Source organism: Panthera uncia, chromosome C2, assembly GCF_023721935.1.
Source record: "Panthera uncia isolate 11264 chromosome C2, Puncia_PCG_1.0, whole genome shotgun sequence".
Taxonomy (NCBI): domain Eukaryota; kingdom Metazoa; phylum Chordata; class Mammalia; order Carnivora; family Felidae; genus Panthera; species Panthera uncia.
The window spans coordinates 65,632,061-65,659,260 of record NC_064810.1 but is presented as its reverse complement, the minus strand read 5'-3'; the positions used below and the strand labels follow the sequence as shown (position 1 = coordinate 65,659,260).

Genomic DNA, 27,200 nt, shown 5'->3' with positions numbered 1-27,200 from the left:
ACATCCATTTGATGTATGAATAATGTTTTTGAGTGTATCTTTGCACATATTTTTAATGGCTGTTTTAGGTATTACATTATATATTTATAACTTGTCACAGTTTTCTGGTGTCATCATACTACCATTTTGAGGTAAGTATAAAAACCTTATCTCCTTTTTACTTCCCTTTATCCTCTTGCATTTGTAATTGTCTTTAATATTTCCTCTAGGATATATTTATTAGGTATAGGATTCTGGATTGCCAGTTGTTTTATTTCAGCACTTAAAAGAGATCAGATTTTCTTCTGGCCTTCATAGTTTCTGATGAAAAATCCACTGTCATGCATTTGGTTTTGCACTATCAGAAAGGTGTCATTTCTCTTATTTTCATGATTTTTACTTGGTGTTTAGTGTTCAGAAGTTTGACTATGATGTGTTCTTTCAGCTTCTGGAATCTAGAGGCTCAAGTATATTGTCAAAATTAGGAAGTTTTCAGCTACTGTTCCTTATGTAATTTTTCGGTCCTGTTTTCTTCTTTCCTTCCTCACTGGACTTGTCTTGACACAAGAGGAGGAAAGTGTGTGGCTCATTACTGTTGGGCAGTGGTTGAAATTATGGTTCCCCACATGATCTCTAACACCACACGTGATGGGTTTCATTACCACCCAGAAGGGTTAAAAGTTCTAGCCCCCTACTCAGCTCAATGTCAGAAACTGATGCTCCCCACTCGGCCTCTGCATAGTTTTTTTCTGTTGTGGTTAGCTAGAGTAAAGAGATTATTTTTTAACAGTTTTCTGTCTTGATAGGTTGCCCCTTACATCATCCTTTGAGTAGACAGTGCTTTTATTGGACTTTTTGTTTAGTCTGTGCCCACTGGCAGTTCCAAGTTGCCAGCTTCTTCAACTCCAATTCTGAGATAACAAAGCAAAAAGGAAACCTAGGAAACTCATCACCATGTCATTTCTTGGGTGTTGGGGGGGGGGGGCCCTAACCAGCCTCGCTTCTTTCCATCTTTTCCAATCATCTTATGTTTGTTTAAAATATTGGGGTGCCTGGGTGGCTCATGTCCAACTCTTGGTTTTGGCTCAGTTCATGATCTCACAGTTTGTGGGTTCAAGCCCCACAATGTGCTCTGCATTGACCTCATGGAGCCTGCTTGGGATTTTCTCTCTCTGCCCCTCCCCTTCTCTCTTCCCCCCCCAAAAAAAACAATAAAAATAAATAAATATATATTTTTATATATTATATATTTATTTATTTATACATAATTATATATACACACACACACACACATTTAATAACCGGGGCTTTTGGTAATGCTTAGTGGGAAAAATAGGAAAAAATATATTCCATATCTCATAAGCAGAATGCCTTATAATTTTAAGTCTCATCTTCATCTGTTGTTATATTTCTATTTTCATTCCTAATATTAGAGCATGAAGTCAGTTCCTATGGGAAGTAGTGACATTTCTGGTACTGCCAGAGCACAATTACAGGAAAGTATAAAAATTCAATAATATCTTTTTGTTTATCAATTGATAAAGTCACAAATCACATCCCACTTACCCAGTAATAATAATTTCTGGATATGTTTGTGTTCCAAGGTTCCAGGCTCCTCCACTGATTGGCCACTCCTAAATAAATTATTTAGGAAGAATTTATGAGTTTTATTTTTTTTTAATTTAAATTACTTAAAATTTTTAAAGGAAAACACTTTAAAATAATGGCAAAAGATTCATTTAAAAATAAATGGCCGTAAAGTAAATGATGAAGTGTGCAGCTTTTACTTATTTCATTGAACAAACAATTCCAAGTGCACAATTCCATCTTCTTTAAAAATACAAATTTTAACAAAAATTACCATATACATAAAAAGTACTAAAGAAGTATTTTAATCATACAAATACAGTGTTGCTACATTTGCCACATGGTCTCTGTACCAAACTACTGTAGTTCCATTTAACACAGAGTACTATGTAAATTGTGCCCCCTGGAGTTGTCAATTCCAACAGCCCTGTGTAAATAGAAATCATAAATTACTATTGCCAGTATTTTAATCCTATAGTTAAATACAACAAAATTGAATTGAGAAAGTTATTTAACAAATGACTTTTGTTAGTTATGCCTTATAACCACTGAATAAGAAATAGTTAACTGAAGTTGACTCTTGAATTTTGTAAAACATAATCCTTCATCTGAAATAATTAAAAATTACATCTTATGATTCAAATATATGCTAGTTTAAATATATACTTAGGTAAATGTACCTCAGTATGTAAGTCTATACTATCATATGTATTTATAAAATAAGTATATAAGAAATTTATATTGGTGTAGGCTTAAAGCTATGTGGCATTTAGGAAAATTTAAATTTCACAAGTTATGTCTTATAGACACCAGCTTATGACCTCAGAAGAATTTAGTTCAAGTATTCTTATATGGAAGGTCAGAAAATAACAGGAAAAAGTATGATCATATGATATGAATATAAGAAAACATTTTTAATGGTTACTTTTACCTTATTACTGTATCCTTGTTTTTTATGCTTGGCTCCTATAGAGTAGAGTACTAGAATCAGATCTGGTGGGCAATCAGCAAAGTATGCTGTGCATGTAACTGGTGATTCATGAATGTCCATGGGATACGGATTTTCAAAGATTGGAAAACTAATAGATGAAGACAATATATTAGTGTCACTTCCCAAAGATAAAAAATGAAGTAACTTTTATAAAACAAACCCTAAAAGCTTCTAAATATTAATTATACATTTCACTTAATAGCTTAGGTATCCTAAAACAAGGATCACATGAACAAGAATGCTCTTTTAAGAATATTTATCTATAAAATGTAATATGAATAGTGGTAGAATTTTTCTTGAATAAACTCATTGTCTTTTCTGTAATTCCAAAATTCCACAGTGATATCACTTTGTTAATACATATAGAATGAATTATGTTAAACTGAAAATGTATTCATCAAGTTGACTTATTTACATAAAGTTGTACATAGAGAAAACACCTATCTTATATGTTTTAATACATTGACAAATATTTGTATAATATACTTGTAAATGTTAAAATATCTTAGTAAATATGACATGCATTTCCTATTGAAGTAGTACATAGGCAATGTTTTGTTTTTTTACAGAATTATTGAAAGACATGTTTGCTGTGTAGGTGTGTGAATGATTATATATGTTTAAGATCATTTCCAATGTAAACTAGAGAACATAAGGGGAATACAGACTTATGGATGCAGTAAATTTCCTATCTTTAAGCCCACTATAATTTTAAAAATGGGTATCAGTATAGAACCACATAAAGAATTCTTAGAGCCATAATATGTGCACTTCTCATGTACCAGAGCTACTAGGCACTGTAGTAGAGGGAGTTATTATTCTATGCTGCATATGTTCTAGGTCTGTGTATTCATGTTATTTCTTATATAAGGTTTTTGTTTGTTTGTTTTGTTTTGTTTTACTGAGGGTCTAGGGGCTAGTAACAATAATTTTCCGCCATATTATTAGGAACTTAGTTAAAAACGTAGTCCAATCTAAGAGTATAACATGTATGTGTATTGGCAAGGGTTTTCTTCCTCTGATCTGAAATGCTGCAGATTCTATCCCAGATAAGAATAGTAGTATATGCAAAATCAGGTGAAAAGGAGCAAGTTGTGTTTAATAAATGATATATCCGATAAAGGGTTAATATCCAAAATATATAAAGAAATTATATAACTCAACACCCTAAAAACAAATAATCCAATTAAAAAATGGGCTGAAGACATCCAGATAGCCAACAGACATGTGAAAAGATGCTCAATGTTACTCATCATCAGGGAAATACTGATTAAAACTGTAATGATGTGTCACTCCACACCTGTCAGAATGGCTAAAATCAACAACAGAAGAAACAATAGGTGTTGGAATGGATGTGAACAAACTGGTGCAGCCACTTCACGGTATGGAGATTCCTCATAAGTTAAAAACAGAACTACCCTATGATCCAGCAATTGCACTGCTAGGTATTTATTTAAAGAATACAAAAATACTAATTCAGAGGGATAAATGCACGCCAATATTTATTGCAGCATTATCTCCTATAGCCAAACTAGGGAAGCAGCCCAACTGTCCATTGACTGATGAATAGAAAAGGATGTAGTGTGTGTGTGTGTGTGTGTGTGTGTGTGTGTGTGTATATATATATATATATATATATGTTATATACAATGGAACATTACTCAGCCATGAGAAGAATGACATCTTGCCATTTGCAATTACATGGATGGAGAGCTATTGAGTATAATGCTAAAAGAAATAAGTCAGAGAAAGACAAATACCATATGATTTTACTCATGTGGAAGAAACAAAACAAGCAAGCATAGGTAAAAAAGAAGAGAGGCAAGCTAAGAAACAGACTGTTAACTATAGAGAACAAACTGATGGTTATCAGAGAGGAGGTGGGTGGGGGAATGGATTGAATAGATGATGGAGATTAAGGAGTGCACTTATGATGAGCACTGGGTGTTTTATGAAAGTGTCGAATCACTATATTATACACCTGAAACTATTACACTATGTTAACTGGAATTTAAATTAGAACCATTTTTTAAAAAGTATAAAGTACTACCTGGACCCAGAAATAAATGAAAGAAACAGCAAGCATATTAAAATAGATGGATGAAAGTTTCTCAGTTTCAGAGTAGAAATTAAACACATCTGAGATTGATGAATTAGAAGTAAAATAAATGGATCACCTTAAAGACCACATCTACAACTTCAGAATTGATAATAACAAGAGGTTATAATGATAGACTGACAAAGTGAAAACATCATGAAAATGTTTGGGGAAAATTAGTATATTGGCAAAGAGTAAAGAGAAATATAGTTAAGAAAAGAATAACTAAAAATGTATTATAGGAATTTAGATGTGGAGATGTAAGCAAAGATAGAAATCCAAGAAATCAAGAAGAGGAAAAATTTGTAAACCCTGATGCTTGTTGTCATATAAACAATTAAGTGGGGAAAAAAGGAGGTAAGGGAAGAAGGGATAAATTAATTTGAACATTTATTTAAACATGGTTAAAAGTTAACTATTTGGAAGGAAAGAGAATATGTTAAATTTCTTAGACACTCAATGGGAATGTCACATAGTTTAAAATATGGTGCTGCCGGGGGCGCCTGGGTGGCGCAGTCGGTTAAGCGTCCGACTTCAGCCAGGTCACGATCTCGCGGTCCATGAGTTCAAGCCCCGCGTCAGGCTCTGGGCTGATGGCTCAGAGCCTGGAGCCTGTTTCCGATTCTGTGTCTCCCTCTCTCTCTGACCCTCCCCCGTTCATGCTCTGTCTCTCTCTGTCCCAAAAATAAATTAAAAACGTTGAAAAAAAAATATGGTGCTGCCGAAGGTGAAATGTTAAATAAAAACTAGCAAACACAATGTCAATTCACATACCCATATAAGCTAATGAAAACTGTAAGAATAAATGTATATACTGAAAACAGTGATTATTAAAGGTATAAAGGGCCTTGAAAGATAGCCAACTAGATAAAGTGTAAGTAACCAACAAATATGGCACAGAAAGAAGATGAGTACTGTTGAGAACAGAAGAGTACATTTTAATAAAACTAATATTAGAACTTAGAGGAAGAGACATAACAAATCTATACACGTACACAAAATTTACTCAGTTTTAATCTTGATAAATAGAGTAGCCAGGCAGAATCAGTGATGATGATCTTAAGGCCCAATCCTATATATCTTTCAAACTACTGAAATATATGCTACAAATAAATATAAAGAAGAACTTCGGCTCTGACATTTTTAAATGGCATGGAAAGTAGAACTCAGGCTATAAGTCATTCAACAAAAATTTACTGAGAACCTACTCCATGTGCAGACAAAGCCTCTCCATGATCACTACAGTCTAGTAGAGAAACCATATTTGAAACAATAACAGATGGAAAATTTTATATGTGTCAAAGCTATGAAGGAGAGGAGCAAGGGAGCTGTGAGAGTCTGTAATAGGATATTTGACCAAATTATATAGGTAATGAAAGAATTTTTTTTAAATGAGGAAATGATACCTGAGTTGAGCTTCTTACAGATGAGATGTTAATGAGGAGAAAAAGGAAGGGAAGATTAATATAGAGGAGAGAGAATGCACAAAAATTCTAAATATAAAGGGGCTAAGAGATCAGTGGGCCTAGAGCATAGAATGAGGGAAAATCAGAGACAGGAGGATCCTGAGCTTATTTTGTCCCTTGAACACACCAAGATAACAACTATATCTATACAACTAACTCTGAAAATGATCTAAAGACTGGCAGAACAGACCTTCTGCAGTTAATTGTAGAGAAGAGGTCACACTGAGGGGCAGAGAGGTTGTTGGGAACCAAACCACTGGTAAGACTAATCACACATGAGAGGGATACCACAAGCACAGAGAAGTAAGATGATTAGACCCCACCCTAGGCACTGGGGATATGCAGTAGGAAATCAAGTCTCCATTAACATGGGGCTTCAAAAACATGGGGCTCAACTCTAGGAAAGCCATAGGGAGATAGGAAACAGTCCCTGCCATTAAAGAGTCAGCATAATAAATAACCCCAACTGAGACATAGCACAGAAGGTGCAGTTTGAAAAGTCCCTGGAGTAAATGTGAATATTTATTTACTAACCTCAGAATGTGCACTGAAGGGCCAGAGATCTTAATAAGACTTCTCCAAAAACAAATGTTGGTGGGTGCATTTTTCTTCCCACCCTTCGCCTAGATAGCTGCACAGTTGGAAACCAGCCCAAACACTCTCCACCTATCTTGGTAGCACTGAGTTTCTTACTCCATCCAACCCACCTGCCTTCACAGGCATCCCTGCAAAGAAGCTCCTGCCCCTCTACATCCTGCAAGCATCCTTGGTACAGACCAGTGCCAATCCAAAGTGTCCTGAGGAAATGGGGAGATAACCCCACACAGCAGCATACCTACAATTTCAAAAACTGAGCCTTTTAGCTGGTTATGCAGAGACAAAGCCCTGCTCTTCAGTGTGCCCACAGTTATGGTAGAGAGGCTAACTGCAAATACCTAGTCTGGCTGCTGGCCTCACCCACCAACAAAAGCCTCTGTGGGCAAACAAGAAGAAAGCCCTGCCATTTCACTGTGCCTGTGAAGACTAATCATGAGCCTGACTGCTGACCCCACCCACCTAAAAGCCCACAGAGACTTCAGACCCCTCAATAGCACAGGGACCAAACCCTGTCTAGTGTACCCAGAGCAGGCAAAGTTGATCACTGCAGCTGACTGGGCTAAATGCAGATGCTACTCAGCTATAGACCAGGGTGCACACAGTTCCCAAAGAAGATATCCCAGGAGTACTCGGGTCTGGTGACCAAGGGGAATATTGCTACAGGGCACCACAGGACCTCTTCTATACAAAGCCACTACTCTCAAGACTATGAGATATAGCTGACCTCTGTGTTTATTTAAAAAACAACAACAAATGGCACAGTTTGTTTAAAAAACAAGCACAGAGTAAGACAGAGGGATATGTCCCAAAATGAAAGAACATAACAAAATCACAGTTAAAGATGTAAGCAAAGCTGAGATAAGCTGTATGCCTGATAAATATGCAAAGTGATGATTATAAAGATACTCAGTGAACTTCAGTAGAGAGTGTATGAACTCAGTGAGAATTTCAACAAAGAGAAATTATAAAACAGAACCAAGCACACACGAAAAATTCAATAATTGAAATAAACATACTAGAGGGAATAAACAGTAGATTAGGAAATAGAATGGCTCAGTGATCAGGAAGACAGGGCACTGAAAATGAAGCAACTGAGCAGAATAAATGACAACAGGTTAAGAGAACTTTGTGACATCATCAAGAGGATTAACATTCACATTATAGGGATCCCAAAAGGAGAACAGAGAGAAGGAGGGATAAAACTTATCTGAAGACAGACTGAGGAAGAAGATGGCGGTGTAGGAGGATGCTGGGCTCACTGCGTCCTGCTGATCACTTAGATTCCACCCACATTTGCCTAAATAACCCAGAAAACCACCAGAAGACTAGCAGAATGGACTCTCCGGAGCCAAGCATAGACAAGAAGCCCACGGAAGAGGGTAGGAAGGGCAGATAGTCAGGGCATGCTACATGGACTGGTGGGAGGGAGCCAGGGTGGTGGAGGGGCAGCCCACCAGGCAAGGCAGAGCCCCTGAGTCTGCCTTGCAAAAGTGGAGGGGCCAGACTGCGTGAGTTCTGACAGCCAGTGGGACTTAACATCTGGAATGTTAAAAGTCAACAGCTCTGCTCTCGGAGAACAGGGAGGGCGAGAGGACACCGGGAGGGAGAGTTGCTGAGCCCCGGAAGACAGAGCTCAGCTCAGCGGGGAACAAAGGTGCTGGCAAGCGCCATTTTCCTCTCCCATCTCCTTGCTAAAATTCCAAAGGTAACCAGTTCCCGTCACCAAACTTCCTTGCACCGCGCAAACGCCCAACGCTGTCCTTCTGTGGATCCATCCCTCCAACGGTCTGCCTCCCTCCCTGTGCTGCAGGGCCCCTCCCACAGGGGACCACCCATGGCAAAGCGAGCTAAGCCTGTCCCTCCCAACCCTGTGCACCTTGTGGATCCACACCGGCTAATATACCAGATCCCATAGAAGCAGCACCACAAGCCTGGCAGTGTGCAAGTAGCCCAGACAGGGGCCACGCCACTCCACAGTGAGTCCTGCCTCTGGGAGAGGGGAAGATACGGTACACACCAGTCTGACTGTGGCCCAAACAGTGGGCTGGGGGCAGACATCAGGTCTGACTGCGGCCCCGCTGCAGTACAGGGGAAGTGCCCTGCAGTTAGGAGCCACCACAGGGACTACCCAAAATGACGAAATGGAAGAATTCTCCTCAAAAGAAACTCCAGGAAGTAGTGACAGCTAACGAATTGATCAAAAATGATTTAAGCAATATAATGGAACAAGAATTTAGAATAATAGTCATAAAATTACTGGGCTTAGAAAAAGCATAGAGGACAGCAGAGAATCTATTGCTACAGAGATCAAGGGACTAAGAAATAGTCATGAAGAGCCAAAAAATGCTATAAATGAGGTGCAAAATAAAATGGAGGCAGCCATAGCACAGATTGAAGAGGCAGAGGAGAGGATAGGTGAATTAGAAGATAAAATTATGGGAAAAAAGGAAGCTGAAAAAAGAGAGATAAAAAAAATCCAGGAGTTACAGGGGAGAATTAGAGAACTAAGTGATGCAATCAAACGGAACAATATCTGTATCATAGGAATTCCAGAAGAGGAAGAGAATAAGAAAGGGGCTGAAGTTGTACTTGAACAAATCATAGCTGAGAACTTCCCTGATCTGGGGAAGGAAAAAGGCATTGAAATCCAAGAGGCACAGAGAACTCCCTTCAGACGTAACTTGAATAAATCTTCTGCATGACATATCATAGTGAAACTGGAAAAATACAAGGATAAAGAGAAAATTCTGAAAGCAGCTAGGGATAAGCAGGTTCTAACTTACAAAGGGAGACCCATAAGACTAGTGGCAGACCTATCTACTGAAACTTGGCAGGCCAGAAAGGAATGGCAGGAAATCTTCAGTGTGATGAACAGGAAAAATATGTAGCTGAGAATCCTTTATCCAGCAAGTCTGTCATTCAGAACAGAAGGAGAGATAAAGGTCTTCCCAAACAAACAAAAACTGAAGGAATTCACCACTAAACGAGCTCTGCAAGAGATCCTAAGGGGGTTCCTGTGAGTGAAATGTTGCAAGGACCACGAAGTACCAGAGACATCACTACAAGCATGAAACCTACAGACATCACAATGACTCTAAACCCATATCTTTCAGTAATAACACTGAATGTAAATGGACTAAATGCTCCAATCAAAAGACATAGGGTATCAGAATGGATAAAAAAACAAGACCCATCTATTTGCTGTCTACAAGAGACTCATTTTAGACCTGAGGACACCTTCAGATTGAAAGTGAGGGGATGGAGAACTCTCTATCATGCTACCGGAAGTCAAAAGAAAGCTGGAGTAGCCATACTTATATCAGACAAACTACACTTTAAATTAAAAGCTGTAACAAGAGATGAAGAAGGGCATTATATAATCATTACAGGTACTATCCATCAGGAAGAGCTAACAATTATAAATGTCTATGTGCCGAATACGGGAGCCCCCAAATATATAAAATAATTAATCACAAACATAAGCAACCTTATTGATAAGAATGTGGTAATTGCAGGAGACTTTAATACTCCACTTACAACAATGGATAGATCATCTAGACACAGGATCAATAAACAAACAAGGGCCCTGAATGATACATTGGATCAGATGGACTTGACAGATATATTTAGAACTCTGCATCCCAAAGCAACAGAATATACTTTCTTCTCGAGTGCACATGGAACATTCTCCAAGATAGATCACATACTGGATCACAAAACAGCCCTTAATAAATGTAAAAGAATTGAGATCATACCATGCACACTTTCAGACCACAATGCTGTGAAACTTGAAGTCAACCACAGGAAAAAGTCTGGAAAACCTCCAAAAAATGGAGGTTAAAGAACATCCTACTAAAGAATGAATGGGTCAACCAGGCAATTAGAGAAGAAATTTAAAAATATATGGAAACAAATTAAAATGAAAATACAACAATCCAAATGTTTTGGGATGCAGCGAAGGCAGTCCTGAGAGGAAAATACATTGCAATCCAGGCCTATCTCAAGAAACAAGAAAAATCTCAAAAACAAAATCTAACAGCACACCTAAAGGAAATAGAAGCAGAACAGCAAAGACACCCCAAACCCAGCAGAAGAAGAGAAATAATAAAGATCAGAGCAGAAATAAATAATATAGAATCTAAAAAAAAAACTGTAGAGCAGATCAATGAAACCAAGAGTTGGTTTTTTGAAAAAATAAACAAAATTGATAAACCTCTAGACAGGCTTCTCAAAAAGAAAATGGAGATGACCCAAATAAAATCATGAATGAAAATGGAATTATTACAACCAATCCCTCAGAAATACAAGCAATTATCAGGGAATACTATGAAAAATTATATGCCAACAAACTGGACAACCTAGAAGAAATGGACAAATTCCTAAGCACCCACACACTTCCAAAACTCAAACAGGGAGAAATAGAAAAATTGAACAGACCCATAACCAGCAAAGAAATTGAATCAGTTATCAAAAATCTCCCAACAAATAAGAGTCCAGGACCAGATGGCTTCCCAGGGGAATTCTACCAGACATTTAAAGCAGAGATAATACCTATCCTTCTCAAGCTGTTCCAAAAGGGAAGGACAACTTCCAGACTCATTCTATGAAGCCAGTATTACTTTGATTCCCAAACCAGACAGAGACCCAGTAAAAAAAGAGAACTACAGGCCAATATCCCTGATGAATATGGATGCAAATATTTTCAATAAGATACTAGCAAATCGAATTCAATAGCCTATAAAAGAATTATTCACCATGATCAAGTGGGATTCATTCCTAGGCTGCAGGGCTGGTTCAACATTCGCAAATCAATCAATGAGATACATCACATTAATAAAAGATAAGAACCATATGATCCTGTCAATAGATGCAGAAAAAACATTTCACAAAATTCAGCATCGTTTCTTAATAAACACCCTCAAGTAAGTCGGGATAGAAGGAACATACTTAAACATCATAAAAGCCATTTATGAAAAGCCCACAGCTAATATCATCCTTAATGGGGAAAAACTGAAAGCTTTCCCCCTGAGATCAGGAACACGAAATGGGTGTCCAGTCTCACCACTGTTGTTTAACATAGTGTTGGAAGTTCTAGTATCAGCAATCAGACAACAAAAGGAAATCGAAGGCATCAAAATTTGGCAAAGATGAAGTCAAGCTTTCACTTTTTGCAGATGACATGATACTATACATGGAAAACCCGAAAGACTCCACCAAAAGTGTACTAGAACCGATACATGAATTCAGCAAAGTTGCAGGATACAAAATCAATGTACAGAAATCAGTTGCATCCTTATACACTAACAATGACACAACAGAAAGACAACTAAAGAAACTGATCCTATTCACAATTGCACCAAGAAGCATAAAATACTTAGGAATAAACCTAACCAAAGATGTAAAAGATCTGTATGCTGAAAACTATAGAAACCTTATGAAGGAAATTGAAGATATAAAGAAATGGAAAACATTCCATGCTCATGGATTGGAAGAATAAATATTGCTAAAATGTCAATACTAACCAAAGCTATCTACACATTCAATGCAATCCCTATAAAAATTGCACCAGCATTCTTCTCAAGGCTAGAACAAGCAATCCTAAGATTTGTATGGAACCACAAAAGACTCCGAATAGCGGAAGTAATATGGAAGAAGAAGACCAAAGGGGGAGGCATCACAATCCCAGACTTTAGCCTCTACTACAAAGCTGTAATCATCAAGACAGCATGGTATTGGCACAAAAACAGACACATAGACCAATGAAATAGAATAGAGACTCCAGAATCGGACCTACAAAAGTATGGCCAACTAATCTTTGACAAAGCAGGAAAGAATATCCAATGGAAAAAAAGATGGTCTCTTTAACAAATGGTGCTGAGAGAACTGGACAGCAACATGCAGAAGAATGAAACTAGACCACTTTCTTATACCATTCACAAAAACAAACTCAAAATGGATAAAGGACCTGAATGTGAGACAGGAAACCATCAAAACCCTAGAGGAGAAAGCAGGAAAAAACCTCTCTTTCCTCGGCCGCAGCAATTTCTTACTTGATACATCCCCAAAGGCAAGGTAATTAAAAGCAAAAATGAAATATTGGGACCTCGTGAAGATAAAAAGCTTCTGCACTGCAAAGGAAACAATCAGCAAAACTAAAAGTCAACCAACGGAATGGGAAAAGATATTTGAAAATGACGTATCAGACAAAGGGCTAGTATCCAAAATCTATAAAGAGCTCACCAAACTCCACACCCAAAAAACAAATAATCTGGTGAAGAAATGGGCAGAAAACATGAAGAGACACTTCTCTAAAGAAGACATCCAGATGGCCAACAGGCACATGAAAAGATGTTCAACGTCGCTCATCAGGGAAACACAAATCAAAACCACACTCAGATACCACCTCACGCCAGTCAGAGTGGCTAAAATGTACAAATCAGGAGACTATAAATGCTGGAGAGTATGTGGAGAAATGGGAACCCTCTTGTACTGTTGATGGGAATGCAAACTGGTGCAGCCGCTCTGGAAAACAGTGTGGAGGTTCCTCAAAAAATTAAAAATAGATCTCCCCTATGACGTAGGATTAGGACTGCTAGGAATTTACCCAAGGGATACAGGAGTGCTGATGCATAAAGGCACTTGTACCCCAATGTTTATAGCAGCACTTTCAACAATACCAAATTATGGAAAGAGCCTAAATGTCCATCAACTGATGAATGGATAAAGAAATTGTGGTTTATATACACAATGGAGTACTACGTGGCAATGAGAAAGAATGAAATATGGTCTTTTGTAGCAAAGTAGATGGAACTGGAGAGTGTTATGCTAAGTGAAATAAGTCATACAGAGAAAGACAGATACCATATGTTTTCACTCATATGTGGATCCTAAGAAATTTAACAGAAGACCATGGGGGAGGGGAAGGGAAAAAAAAGTTAGAGAGGGAGGGAGCCAAAGCATAAGAGACTCTTAAAAACTGACAACAATCTGAGGGTTGATGGAGGTGGGAGGGCAGGGAGGGTGGGTGATGGGTATTGAGGAGGGCACCTATTGGGATGAGCACTGGGTGTTGTATGGAAACCAATTTGACAATAAATTTCATATTAAAGAAAAAACTTATCTGAAGAAATAATAGCTGAAAACTTCCCTAATCTAGGGAAGGAAACAGACATACAGATATAGGAATCTTAGAGAGCCCCTAACGAGATTAACCCAAGGAGGTCTATACCAAGGCATACAATAATTAAAACGGCAAAAAGCAATGATAGAATTTTAAAAGCAGCAAGAGAAAGTTACATAAAGAGAAATCCCACAAGGCTATCAGCTGATTTTTCAGCAGAAACATTGTAGGCCAGGAGGGGGGTGGCATGTATATTCAAAGTGCTGAAAGGAAAAAACCTACAACCAAGAATACTCTGTCCAGCAAAGAATAGAATAGATTACCATTCAGGATAGAAGGAGAGATAAAAATTTTCCCAAACAAAAGTTAAAGGAGGTCATCACCTCTAAACCAGCCTTATAAGAAATGTTAAAGGGAATTCTTTGAGTGGAAAGAAAAGGCCATAACTAGAAGAAAATTATGAAAGAAAAAAAGTTCACAGGTAAAAGAAACACATAATGAAGGTGGTGGATTAATCACTTATAAAGCCAGTATGGAGCTTTAAAACATAAAAACAGAAAATTATATCTACAAAACCATTCAATATATATACGAAATATGTAAAATAGGACATCATATACATAAGACATGGAGATAGTAAAAATGTAATGCTTTTAGAATGTGTTTGAACTTAAGTGACTATCAAGTTAATATAGACTGCTATACCCATAAAATGTTACATATGAACCTCATGGTAACCACAAATCAAAAACCTATATTAGATATGCAAAAAAATAAATAGAAAGTAAACCAAGCATAACAGTAAAAAAAGCCATCAAACAAGACAGCAAGAGAAGAAAGGGACAGAGAAGAACTACAAAAACAACTAGAAAACCATTAATGGAATGGCAATAGTACACACCTACCAATAATTATTTATTTTAATGTTTATTTATTTATTTTGAGAGAAAGAGAGAGGGGAAAGGACTGAAAGAGAGGGAGAGAGAGAACCCCAAGCAGGCTCCACACTGTCAGCACAGAGCCCAATGCAGGCCTCTATCCCATGAACTGTGAGATCATGACCTGAGCCAAAATCAAGTCAGACATTTAAGCAACTGAGCCACCCAGTCACCCTGCCAATAATTACTTTAAATGGTCTAAATGCTCCAATAAAAAGACACAGGATGACTATATGGATTAAAAAAACAAGGCCCTTCTATAAGCTGCTTATAAGAAACTCACTTCCGAGCTAAAGACACATACAGACTGAGAGTGAAGGACTGGAAAAACATATACCATGCAAATGGAAGCAAAAAACCACTCCAAAACCAACAACAACAAAAAAAAAATGGAGGCAGCAATATTTAGATAAAAAGACTTTAATTTAAAACAAAGACTGCAATGAGAGGCAAACAAAGGCACTACATAATGATAAAGGGAACATCCAAGAAGATGATTTAACAATTTTAAATATCTATGTACCCAAATTGGAGGACCCAAATACATAAAGCACATATTAACAAACATAAAGGGAAAAATTGATAATCAAATAATAGTAGAGGACTTGAACATCCCATTTATATCAATTGTATCACAGAAAGGAAATCTAAAGGAAATAATGACTTTGAATAACACAATAGATTGGATGGACCTAACAGATATATACATATTATTCCATCCCAAACAGCAGAATACATGTTCTTTTTAACTGTACATGAAATATTCTCCAAGATAGATCACATGTTAGGCCACAAAACAAATTTCAATAAATTTAAAAAGATTAAAATCATATCAACCATTTTTTCTGACCACAGTGTTATGAAAATTAAAATCAATTACAAGAAAATCTGGAAAGAACACAAATACATTAAGTCTAAACAACACGCTACTAACCAACCAATGAGTCAACCAAGAAATCAAAGAGGAAATAAAAAAATATATGGAAACAAATGAAAAACACACACACACATACACACAATAGTCCAAAATCTTTGAGACACAGCAAAAACAGTTCTAACAGTTCTAAGAGAGAAGTGTGTAGCAATACATGCCTCAATATAAGCCTCAAGAAATAAGAGAAACCTCAAACAACCTAGGAAATGATAAAAATTAGAGCAACATAGAGATAAAAAAATCCACACACAATAGAAAGATTGAAACCAAGAGCTGGTTTATCCTTTCTTTAAAAGAATAAACAAAACTGGGGCACCTGGGTGGCTCAGTCAATTAAGCATCTGACTTTGGCTCAGATCATGATCTCACTGTTTGTGAGTTAGAGCCCTGCATCAGGCTTTGTGCTGACAACTCAGAGCCTGGAGTCTGCTACAGATTCTGTGTATACCTCTCTCTGCCCCTCCCCCACTCGCATTGTCTGTCTGTTTGTCTCTCTCTCTCAAAAATACACATTAAAAAATAAAAGGATAAACAAAACTGATAAACCTTTAGCCAGATGCATCAAGGAGTAAAGAAGGAAGACTCAAACAAAAGCAGAGATGAAGGAAAAATAACAACCAACACCACAGAAATACAAGAACTATAAGAGATTATGAAAAATATGCCAACAAATTGGACAACCTAGAAAAAAATGGCTAAATTCCTAGAAACATATTCCACCAAAGTTGATTTAGGAAGATAGAAAATTTGAACAGAATTGTTATTAGTAAAAGAATTGAAGTAGTAAGCAAAAACTTCCAACACACAAAAGTCCAAGACCAAATGGCTTCACAAGCAAATTCTACCAAACATTTGAAGAAGAGTTAAACCTTTTTTTAAATGATTCTAAAAAACAGAAGAGGAATGAAAATTCCAAATTCATTCTACAAGGCAAGCATTACTCTGATACCAAAAGTAGGCAAAGACATTACAAAAAAAAAATGTATGGGCAAATATCTTTGATGAACAACACAGATGCAAAAATCCTCAACAAAATATTAACAAACTGCATTAAGCAACACACTAAAGGATCATTCACCATGATCATCCACCACCCCAAATTTATTCTCGGCGGCAAGGATAGATTAATATTCGCAAATACATCAATGAGATACATCACATTAACAAGAAAAAGGATAAAAACCATGTATCATCTTAATACATGAATTTGATAAAATATAACATCTGTTCCTGATAAAAACTCTCAATAAAGTGAATTTAGAGGAAACATACCTCAATATAATAAAGTTTGTATATTAAAAACCCACAGATAACATCATACTCAGTGGTGAAAATCTGAGAGCTTTTCCTCAAAGATCAGGAACAAGACAAGGATGTCCACTCTTGCCACTTTTATTCAACATAGTACTAGAAATCCTAGCTCCAGCATTCAGACAACAAAAAGAAATAAAAGGCATCCAAATTGGTAAGGGAGAAGTAAAGCTGTCACTATTTGCAGATGCCTTGAGACTATATACAGAAAACCCTAAAGACTTCACCAAAAACCTACCAGAATGGATAAATCAATTCAATAAAGTTGAAGGATACAAAACTAATATACAAAAATCTGTTGCATTTCTATAATAATGAAGTAGCAGAAAGAAAAATTTTAAGACAATCTTACAATTACACCAAAAAGAATAAAATACCTCGCAATAACCTGAACCAAGGTGATGAAAGACTTGTACTCTGAAAACTATAAAATGCGATGAAGGAAATTAAAGATAACACAAACTATGAAAAGATAGTCCATGCTCATGGATTGAAAGAATATCACTAAAATGTCCATACAACCCAAAGCAACCTACATATTTAATGCAATCACTATCAACGTACTAACAGCATTTTTCACAAAAGTAGAACAATCCTAAAAGCTGTATGGAACCACAAAAGACCCCAAATAACCAAAGCAATCTTGAGAAAGAACAAATCTGGAATTATCTCAATTCCAGATTACAAGATATATGACAAAGCTGTAATAATCAAAGTAGAATGGTACTGGCAAAAACAAACAAGCAAAACAACAACAGACACATAGTCCAGTGGAACAGAATAGAACGCCCAGAAATAAACCCATCTTTATATGGTCAATTAGCCTACAACAAAGGAGGCAAAAATATACAATGGGGAAAAGACAGTCTTTTAAAAAGTGGTGTTATGAAAATGGGACAGCTACATGTAAAAGAGTAAAATTGGACCACTTTCTTACACCATACACAGAAATAAACTCAGGTTAAAAACCCAAATGTGAAATCTGGAATCTTAAAACTCCTAGAAGAAAAGATAGACATCAAGGATAGATAGACATCTGCTATAGAAACATTTTTCTATATGTATCTCCTCTAGCAAGGGAAATAAAAACAAAAATCAACCATTGGGAGTATACCCAAATGAAAAGCTTTTGCATGGTAATGTAAATCATCAACAAAGTGAAAAAGGCAACTTAATGGGAGAAGATATTTGCAAATGATATATCTGATAAAAGGTTAATATGCAAAATATTTAAATAACTTACACAAGTTAACCCCATAAAACCAAATAATCTGATTAAAAAATGGACAGAGGACTTCAACAGACCTTTTTCCAAAGAAGACATACAGATGGCCAATAGACACAGAATAAGATGCCCAACATCACAAATCATCAGGGAAATGCAAATCAAAACCACAATGAGAGGTCACCTTACACCTGTCAGAATGGCTAGAATCAAAAAAGACAAGAAATACAAGTATTGGCAAGAATGTGGTGGAAAAGAGACCCCAGTGCACTGTTGGTAAGCATATAAATTGGTGCAGCCACCATGAAAACAGTGTGGAGGTTTCTCAAAAAATTAAAAATAGAAATACCATGTGATCTAGTAGTCCCACTACTGGGTTTTTACCCAAAGAAAACAAAAACACTAATTTTAAAAGACATATGCACCCCCTATAACAGCATTATTTACAATAACCAAAATACAGAAGTAACTTAAATGACCATTGATAGATGGATAAAGAAGACGTGCCACACACACACACACGCTGAAATATTACTTAGCCATAAAAACTAATGAGATATCACCACTTGTGGCAACGTAGATGGGACTGGAGGGTATGATGCTGAGTGAAATAATTCAGACAGACAAATACCATATGATTTCACTTATATGTGGGATCTAACAAACAAAATAAGTGAACAAAGAAAGAAAAAATTCTAGATTCATAAATACAGAGAACAATCTGGTAGTTGCCAGAGGGGCAACAGTGGCTGGGGGATGGAATAAAGGGGATTAAAAGCTATAAATTTCCAGTTATAAAATAAATAAGTCACAAGATTAAAAGTACAATATAGGGAACATAGTAATACTGTAACAATGTTGTAATGCAACAGATGGTGATTACATTTCTTGTGAGCACTGAATAATGTATAGAATTGTTGAATCAATATCTCATACCCCTAAAACTAATATAACATTGTCTGTTAAATATAATTCAATTAAAAAGGAAAAAGATAGGGAAAATCAGTTTCATGTCTATCATCATTTAGAATGAAAATGTGTAACAAGAAGACAGTATTCATCAATTGCATCTACTTTTACTATGTAAAGGAGTCGAAAGCAACTCCAAGAGCAATATCTAATATTTGTTTCCATTGCCTACAACATGAGAAAGAAAAGAAAGTAAAAGAAGTCCTCCATTTCCTCTGCTTTTGAGATCCTGCTCTCCTGTATTGTTGTTGCAGTAGTCCAATAACACTTTAATCATGTGCCATTTTCCATTAGTCCATAGCTAGCAGATGGCCATATGGTACATTGTACAAATTTTCATAACAATTGTTTTTGCTTAGGTTAACAGAAAAAATGTGATCCATTTTATGTGTCCTGAGTCCCAAATGCATCTTTCCAAACATCAGGTGTTGCCTTAAAAATGTGTTACAATTTTCTACGTCTCCTAAAGTCTCCTGGTTTCGTTTTCATTATTGAACTAATTACATTTCTATAATTCTAGCATAACAATATTCCACATAAAGAATATTTACCATCTAACATACACTAATGTCAATTATCTATGATAACTTTCTGTATTTTCATTGTAATGAATAGAGTATAAAAATAGTGTTAATCTGTAAAGGAATAACTTACTTGCTTTGTGACAGATCAACTACAATGAGATCTTTCTCCAGAAGTACTACAACAGCATAAGGTTCTTGAAATTCTACAAGTAAAAATAAAAAGTGGAAGCTTTCATGTTTCATATATTATAAAATCATCAAACTTTCATTTCCTTTGTCTCCTTACAAATGTTATTTAAATGATTTCAGAAGACCAAAATATGAGCCACAGTAAAAAGTAACAAAACACTTTTAATTAAAAAATATTGTTGTTTTTCTCAGACTTAATGTTTAAGATCATTGCAGGAAATGTGAAAGTGAGAAGTTGCATAGAGTTAAATATTTCTCAATAATCATGAGGTGGTGATAGATTATTGGAAAAGAGTCTGTCATCTCTGTCTCACAAACATTTATCTTATTCTTCCATATCTTTCCATCTTAGATCTGATTTCATGCATACAAGGAGACGTTGTAAGAAAATAGTTCTGCCCTCCTGGGCTATGACATATTTCACCTCCCTGTGAAAGCAACATTCCTTATACTAAAAAATTTAATTTCTATTCAATATGCTTTAACAGGCACTTAAAGATTGCCTACTATGTGCCTAAGAGTATATACCTCAAAAAGGCAGAGAGTCTGAGGATAATCTGTGATTTTAAGTTCCTAAACTTTAACCCCTCCCTCCTTTCAATAGGTTCCAGCAACTATTCTCAGAACAAAGGATATATGGAGAATAAAATTGACAAGGTCCTTATTCTCATGGAGTTTACATTCTAGGGATGTATACAAACAATGAAGAAGTAAATGAATAGATTCAGAAAGTAATGTGAGCCATTAAAAAAAATCAAGGCTTATGGCATAAGAAATGACTTTTAGGTCAGGGAGAGAAACACAAATACCATATGATTTCACTTATATGTGGAATTAAGAAAAAAAACAGATGAACATATGGGAAGGGGGAAAAAAAACAAAATGAGGGAGAGAAAGAAACAAACCATAAGAGACTCATTATGACAGAGAACAAACTGAGGGTTGATTGAGGAAGGTGAGTGGGGGATGGGCTAACTGAGTGATGGGTATTAAGAAGGGCACTTGTTATGATGAGCCCTGAGTATTATATATAAGTGATGAATCACTAAATTCTACACCTGAAACCAATATTACACTGTATGTTGACTAACAGGAATTTAAGTAAAAATTTGAAAAAGACAAAAAAAGAAATGATTTATGGTTGGTGGGAGAGCACTAATTTAGTTACTGTGGTAAGGAAAGGCATTGTTTTCCATTTATAATACGGGACTAATAAAGGAAAGGTACAATTAAAGTGTTCTCAATTTAAGAAGTAAAAATTTACAAAAACATCTTCCATACATATTTGATTCTCAGTAGCTAGAACAGGTGTTATATTACTATTTTTCATTTCATCAACAAAATTAAAGTCTAAAGAGGTTATGAGATTGGCGCAAATTTACAAAGCTAGTTAATTGAAAAAGCTGAAACTTTAACCCAAGTCTTCTGATTCTAAATTCTAATTTTAAATTCTGATTCTAAGTTTTCATTATACCAGCAGTTTCTACTAGCTACTTTAACAAGTATTTAATCCTAAACTCAACAATCACTTGGCAAGAATTTTATTCAGAGAATTCAAGTCTTAGTTGGAAAACCAGAAGAGATGGCCTTCACAGTCTTGAGAAGCTATAGAACCTATTTATAAGTCACACGCTATGAAAGAAAAACTAGAAACAAAACCCCCAAAACCGAGGAGTTTGGGTGGATGCAGTCTTCATACTGTTTGCTATTCAAACTGTTCTCAAACTGAGGCTTCCTCTGCTTCTCCCTTATCTCTTAGAGCTGTTTTAAATTTTCAACATTATTTTAATTCTTCTGAACCTAGGGTTTTTATGGTTTTTTGTTTGTTTTTGTTTTTCAGTTGAAGGAACACTGGAGTTCTATACTACTACTTTCTTCTTTGTCTTCTCTTTAGGACAACCATTGGTTGGGAAGCAATTGCTACAAAAATAAAATAGCTGAGACACTGGCATGAATGAGCAAAATTCATAAATTTTTTTCAGTGGTTATATCTGCTTTATCATTTGAGATAGGTATGTTTCAGATTATTATTGTTTCTTTTAAAATAATAAAAACTGGTAGCAAAAGTTTCACCTTTGTAGAAGTACTTGGTGAACTGTGGTAACCGCTGAATAAAAAGATTTCCTTAGGAGTCAGTTTAGGTTCAATTATGTGTCTATTATTTTTCAACAGTTTGATCTTAGGCAAATTCATTAACTTATTAGCTCAATTAAATTAATTCAATTTCTTTACCCATTGATATGGCAAAATAATAACTTCCTTAGACTGTTACGGAGATTAGGTGTATATGAAGATGCAAAGCCTGGCACATAGTATGTGCTCAATAGATGCCGATCATATCATTTTCTCCATTAGATTGGTTTATTTTTGAGCAGTCTTTTAACCCTAGTCCCCAACAAGGTGAAAGGCTCTATCATAATTACTACTTCTCCGAAGAGAAATGCATTATTTATGACACTTATAGAGGACCAGATACAGTTAAATGTAAATGTGAAACTGACGAATTCCAAGTGTAGTTGGTTAGTTACTCTGGGCAATACCCCCTGAGATAAGAGGCATTTGTGTTCTTTGAAAAATAAGTTGAATTGACAAATGTCAAAATGATTTATCAACATTAAAAACTGTTAATAAATTTATTTTAACAAATGCATAAGATTTATCATTATGGCTGTAAAGAAGATTGAAGTTCCATATTTGCTCATATGGAGTTATAATCAAAATACACTGTTAAGTGAAAAAAAAGTATGATACAGAATAGTACATAAAGTATGTTGTCATTTGTACAAAAAAGAGATAATGTAGACATAGATAAGTATACATACGCATATGCATAAACTTTTTGGGAGAATACATAAGAAACGTGGAAATAGTCGCCTCTTGAAGGGCAATGAGTAAAATTTTTATTATATACTAATGTGTACTGTAGGGTCTTTTCTGTCATTTTCATGTACTATTGTTTTAACCAGAAATAGTTATTCTGTTAGCCCCTGACAAAAATTCCATCCTCATTATCACTACTCTGAAAAACAAACACATATATGTGGCTTGGAAGTGATAATACATAGTTACAATATATTTATAACTTACTTAACATCATTATAGATTATCCTAACATCTCTACTAATGTGCATAAATTTGTACAAACACACATGTAAAATGTGTGGTTTGCATAGATCAAACACTATCAGTCTCTATTACTGGCATACATTTTTCTCTAAGCTCTTTAACAGGACGCATTTTCCTAAATTCAGCTTTTGGTCTTCTATTTGTTCTTTCTCCCTTTGTTCCTTTGTTCCTTTATCTTTCATTCTCAGAACTCCAAAGAACATCTATATTCTGATAATTCATAAATAAATATTAAAGACCTTTTGCCTCTCTTTTTCTGCTCTCTAAGCAATTTCTCTTTCCAAAAACAGTTATTGCATATGAAACCATTATTCTTAAAATATGTTATCTTTGACTCCTCTATCATGTCATTCTCTAACTAATTGGTGCCCAAATTCAGTAAGTTTCCTGTTTCCATTCTTATAGGTAGCAGTGTATTAGATCTTGATCATTTTAATGAACATTTGGACAAATGCCACCCAGCTGTAATCTGGAATTTAAGATTTCAGTTTTTCTTCAGACCCACACACTCTTTTCTGGCAAATTTTACTAAAAACATTGCTTTCTTTCATGTTAATATTTTCTCAAAATCCCTCTGTTGCTATCTCCAAATACCTCTAAAAGGCTTTCAATTTTTTCTCTTAAGTTGATGTCACCCTCGCAAACCTTACAAGTTCTAAAACCTTTACTCAATATCCTCTTCAAGTGCCAGGTCCTTCTTCAAAGCCTATCTAAATCCTTTTTCCATGCAGCTTTGCATGAAAATTTGTCATCGATTCTGACTAGCCTATAAATTAGTACATTACTAAAACCCATATAATTCAGCACTTAAGTGTTACATTTTTACTTAAGTCACAATTATCTCCCTCATCCAACCAGATTTTATGTGATTTGACATCAGAGATCAGTTTCATACTTCATCTATATTCTCAATAAGTCCTGACAGTACTGAGGCCACAGAAGCATCCAATAAATATTTGTTGATTAATTAACACAAGTAACTTGTTTGTCCCAGAAACCCTGGAAATAAAATGCCACACTGATATCTCATATCAATCTATCCCATCTTTAAATATGAAACTAAAAATTTTAAGCAAATCAACAGTTATAATAAAACAATTTATAGATATTCATAGTTACAAAGTATGCTCATTTTGGCCTTCCAATAATCATGTGGAGTCAATATTATTATTCTCTTTCTAAAAATGATAAGCCTAACTCATAAAATTAAAATGACTTACCCAAGTTCACCTAGCTAGTGACTGACAGGGCTAAATCATAAAGCCAAATACTGTGTCTCCAAGTCTAGAGTTCCTTCTTTTGCATGTTCCCTCTTAAAAAATTGTAGTTATATATATGCATATGCATATGTACTGTGTTGTTTTAATCATAAATTCATGTTTTACTTTTTATGTTTCATCCTCAATTTTTAGATTTTATTATTAAAATATTTCATTATTAGATTTAATTATACAGTTCGCACATAAGTTGTTTTTATGTCTAAAAAAAGTCTTTATATTTAGGATGCATCTCTTCTCTCAAAGGCCCTTCTAATTATTCTCAAAATTGAAATAAATCACTAACCACACATCAGCAATCCTAGAGTAATCAGAGGTGCTGCAGTTGCATCTGAAGCAAAGCCAGATGTGAAACAGATGCAGTACCACCAGAGTTACAGATCACTGATATCAGGTAAGTGCTTTAACTTTGATTAGCACTGGAATGGATGGGTGGAGCTGGTCTAGGAGAGGCTATTAGGAGACCTCAGTTTCCCCAAGTGATTTCACCCTGGACCCCTATCGGACCCTCCCAGCTCAGCTTCCACCATCCTTATCAAAGTGTAAAGCACTTACCTGATATAAGAACCTGAAACTCCAGCACTGCTGTACTACATCTGTCTTACTTCCAGTTTGTCAAGTAGGTACAGTTGCAGAACCTGCTCCAGCACCTGTAGCTCAGTGTTGTACCACAGTAGATGTCAGCTGCCGAAACTAAAAATATTTAAGCTTAATTTTATTAGGACCTTATTTCAAAAATGATTTTCAACATTAATAGTTTCATTTTTGTTACTTACCATTTGGATAGGGCGTTTCACATAAAGTAAGGAATTCAACAATAGGATGATCCATTTCAAGCACTGTAATTGCTTTTCCATGCATGATGGTTAAACTTGGTCTTCTGCAAGCTTTGTCATAGGACAATCCACCAGAAAATATTATGAATGGTTCACTACATAGAAAAAAAAAGTTAATGAGATTGAGAAGTCCTTTAAAGTGATACGATTATCACAGGCTGAGCTAATGAACAAGTTTGGTGGGGATTATACATGATGTAATTTGACAGGGAGAAAACACCTTTCCTGGCCCAAAATACCTCAGCTAACTGACTTACTATTCTACCATATCCCTTTTTCTGGAGGTGAATTCTTACCATTAAAATTACTAATGAATCAGTCTAAAGGTGGTGAGGTGGGCTGGGGAAAAGACAGGATGGTTGAAGGGAGGTAGAAGTGCTCATTGACTGAAAAGGACATCTTCACATGTATTAGTTGATTCCCAAAATTCTGTATCACTACCATTAGAATATTAATGTATGTTAGTTTATCATATTAAACAGTTGGCATGTGGGGTCCAAAATTCCTAAGGGACAAGAGAGGCAAATTTCAATATAAAATGAAATGCAAAAGTAGCAATCCCACAGTGGTAGAAGGTACAAAAATTCTATGTAATGGATTCTCTGTGGGAAAAGAGTTATGATAAAAAGATGGAAAAAACAAAACAAAAAAATGTGTTCTCAATTTTACCTTGGGTCAGCCAGTTCTATTTAGCTAGTGAAACTAACATCAAAATTTTAGGGCATGGCTGAGATGACTATAAAATATTACAGGTTTCAGAAAGTTATGAAATAGAGTCATAATTTTTCACTTTTCTCAAAGTAATATCTATGTTTCTAGTTTATATATAAAAATAAAATATGTTAATGAAGTATTTTCAATAAGTAAATACTAATAGAAAATATTCTTCTCCAAAACAATTTTTAAAAAGAACTAGACACAAATTTTACCAAATTCTTTGAGAACATATGCTTCTCTAAATAATTCACTTCCATTTATTCACCAAAGTATCAACTAGTTTCTAGAAATCACTCCATAAATTTCCCTTTCTCTTTCATTTTGTACTGTATACATAGTATCAAACATTACCAATGGAACATTTGCTAATCTTATGCTGGCTCTATAACAACAACAAAAAGAGCTTTTAAAAAGGTTTCCATTAATACTTACATATAAAATGTTTATACTAATTTTTATTTATAATTCTGTCTTGATGTTTTAACATAAATATTTAAGTTGTAAGCTAAACAAGAAACAGTGCTCTAACTTATTTTTTATTTAAAATTTTTCAATGTTTACTTATTTTTGAGAGAGAGAAACAGAATACGAGTGAAGGAGGGACAGAGAGAGAAAGGAAAACACAGAATCTGAAACATGCTCCAGGCTCCAAGCTGTTAGCACAGAGCCCTATGCGGGACTTGAACTCCGGAACAGCAAGATCATGACCTGAGCCATAGTCGGACACTTAAATGACTGAGCCATCCAGGCACCCCTCTAATTTATTCTTCTTGAGTCTTATATCAGTTGATGTGAGTTAGTCTTACCTCAGTAATCTGGCATATTAAATTACCAACCTAGCAATGGCAGTATTAAGCAGCAAGTTTTTTCCTATAAAATAAATGCTTAATTATTAAGATTTCTCTCCAGATTTAAAAAATCACTTCTAATGAAATGAGTATGTGTTTTTGCACCTTTTTGTGTTGCTTTGTTGTATAACAAATATCATGACTTGGAGAACATATTATCTTTTCATATGTATCAAGCTTAACTGCTCCAAATATTAATAACGCCATAAACATCGATTTTTTCCATATAAAAGTATAAACTCTCATCTCCTAGTACTAATCCAAATAAAGGTTAAGAAGCAATTTACTCTCCCTTTTTTGGTAAGCACATTGGAAAATATGTCCTTTCTAATATTGGAAGAAAGCAAAACCTTTTCTGCTCTTATTATGACTCTGCATCAGAAAACATTGGGTCTAGGGGCACCTGGGTGGCTCAGTCTGTTAAGTGGCCGACTTCAGCTCAGGTCACGATCTCGCGGTCCGTGAGTT

At 35.5% G+C, this 27,200-nt stretch overlaps 1 protein-coding gene across 2 annotated transcripts in view; it reads right to left on the bottom strand.

The window, feature by feature from the left end:
• STXBP5L (syntaxin binding protein 5L) overlaps positions 1–27,200 on the bottom strand; it is a 377,830-nt gene that overhangs the window by 153,114 nt on the left and 197,516 nt on the right. For both annotated transcript variants that reach the window (XM_049628234.1, XM_049628235.1), the window contains exons 10-13: positions 25,108–25,262; positions 19,870–19,942; positions 2,498–2,645; positions 1,546–1,613 (exon numbers count right to left, since the gene is read on the bottom strand). In XM_049628234.1, coding sequence (XP_049484191.1) covers positions 1,546–1,613; positions 2,498–2,645; positions 19,870–19,942; positions 25,108–25,262 — 444 coding nt within the window. The remainder of the gene's footprint in view (positions 1–1,545; positions 1,614–2,497; positions 2,646–19,869; positions 19,943–25,107; positions 25,263–27,200) is intronic.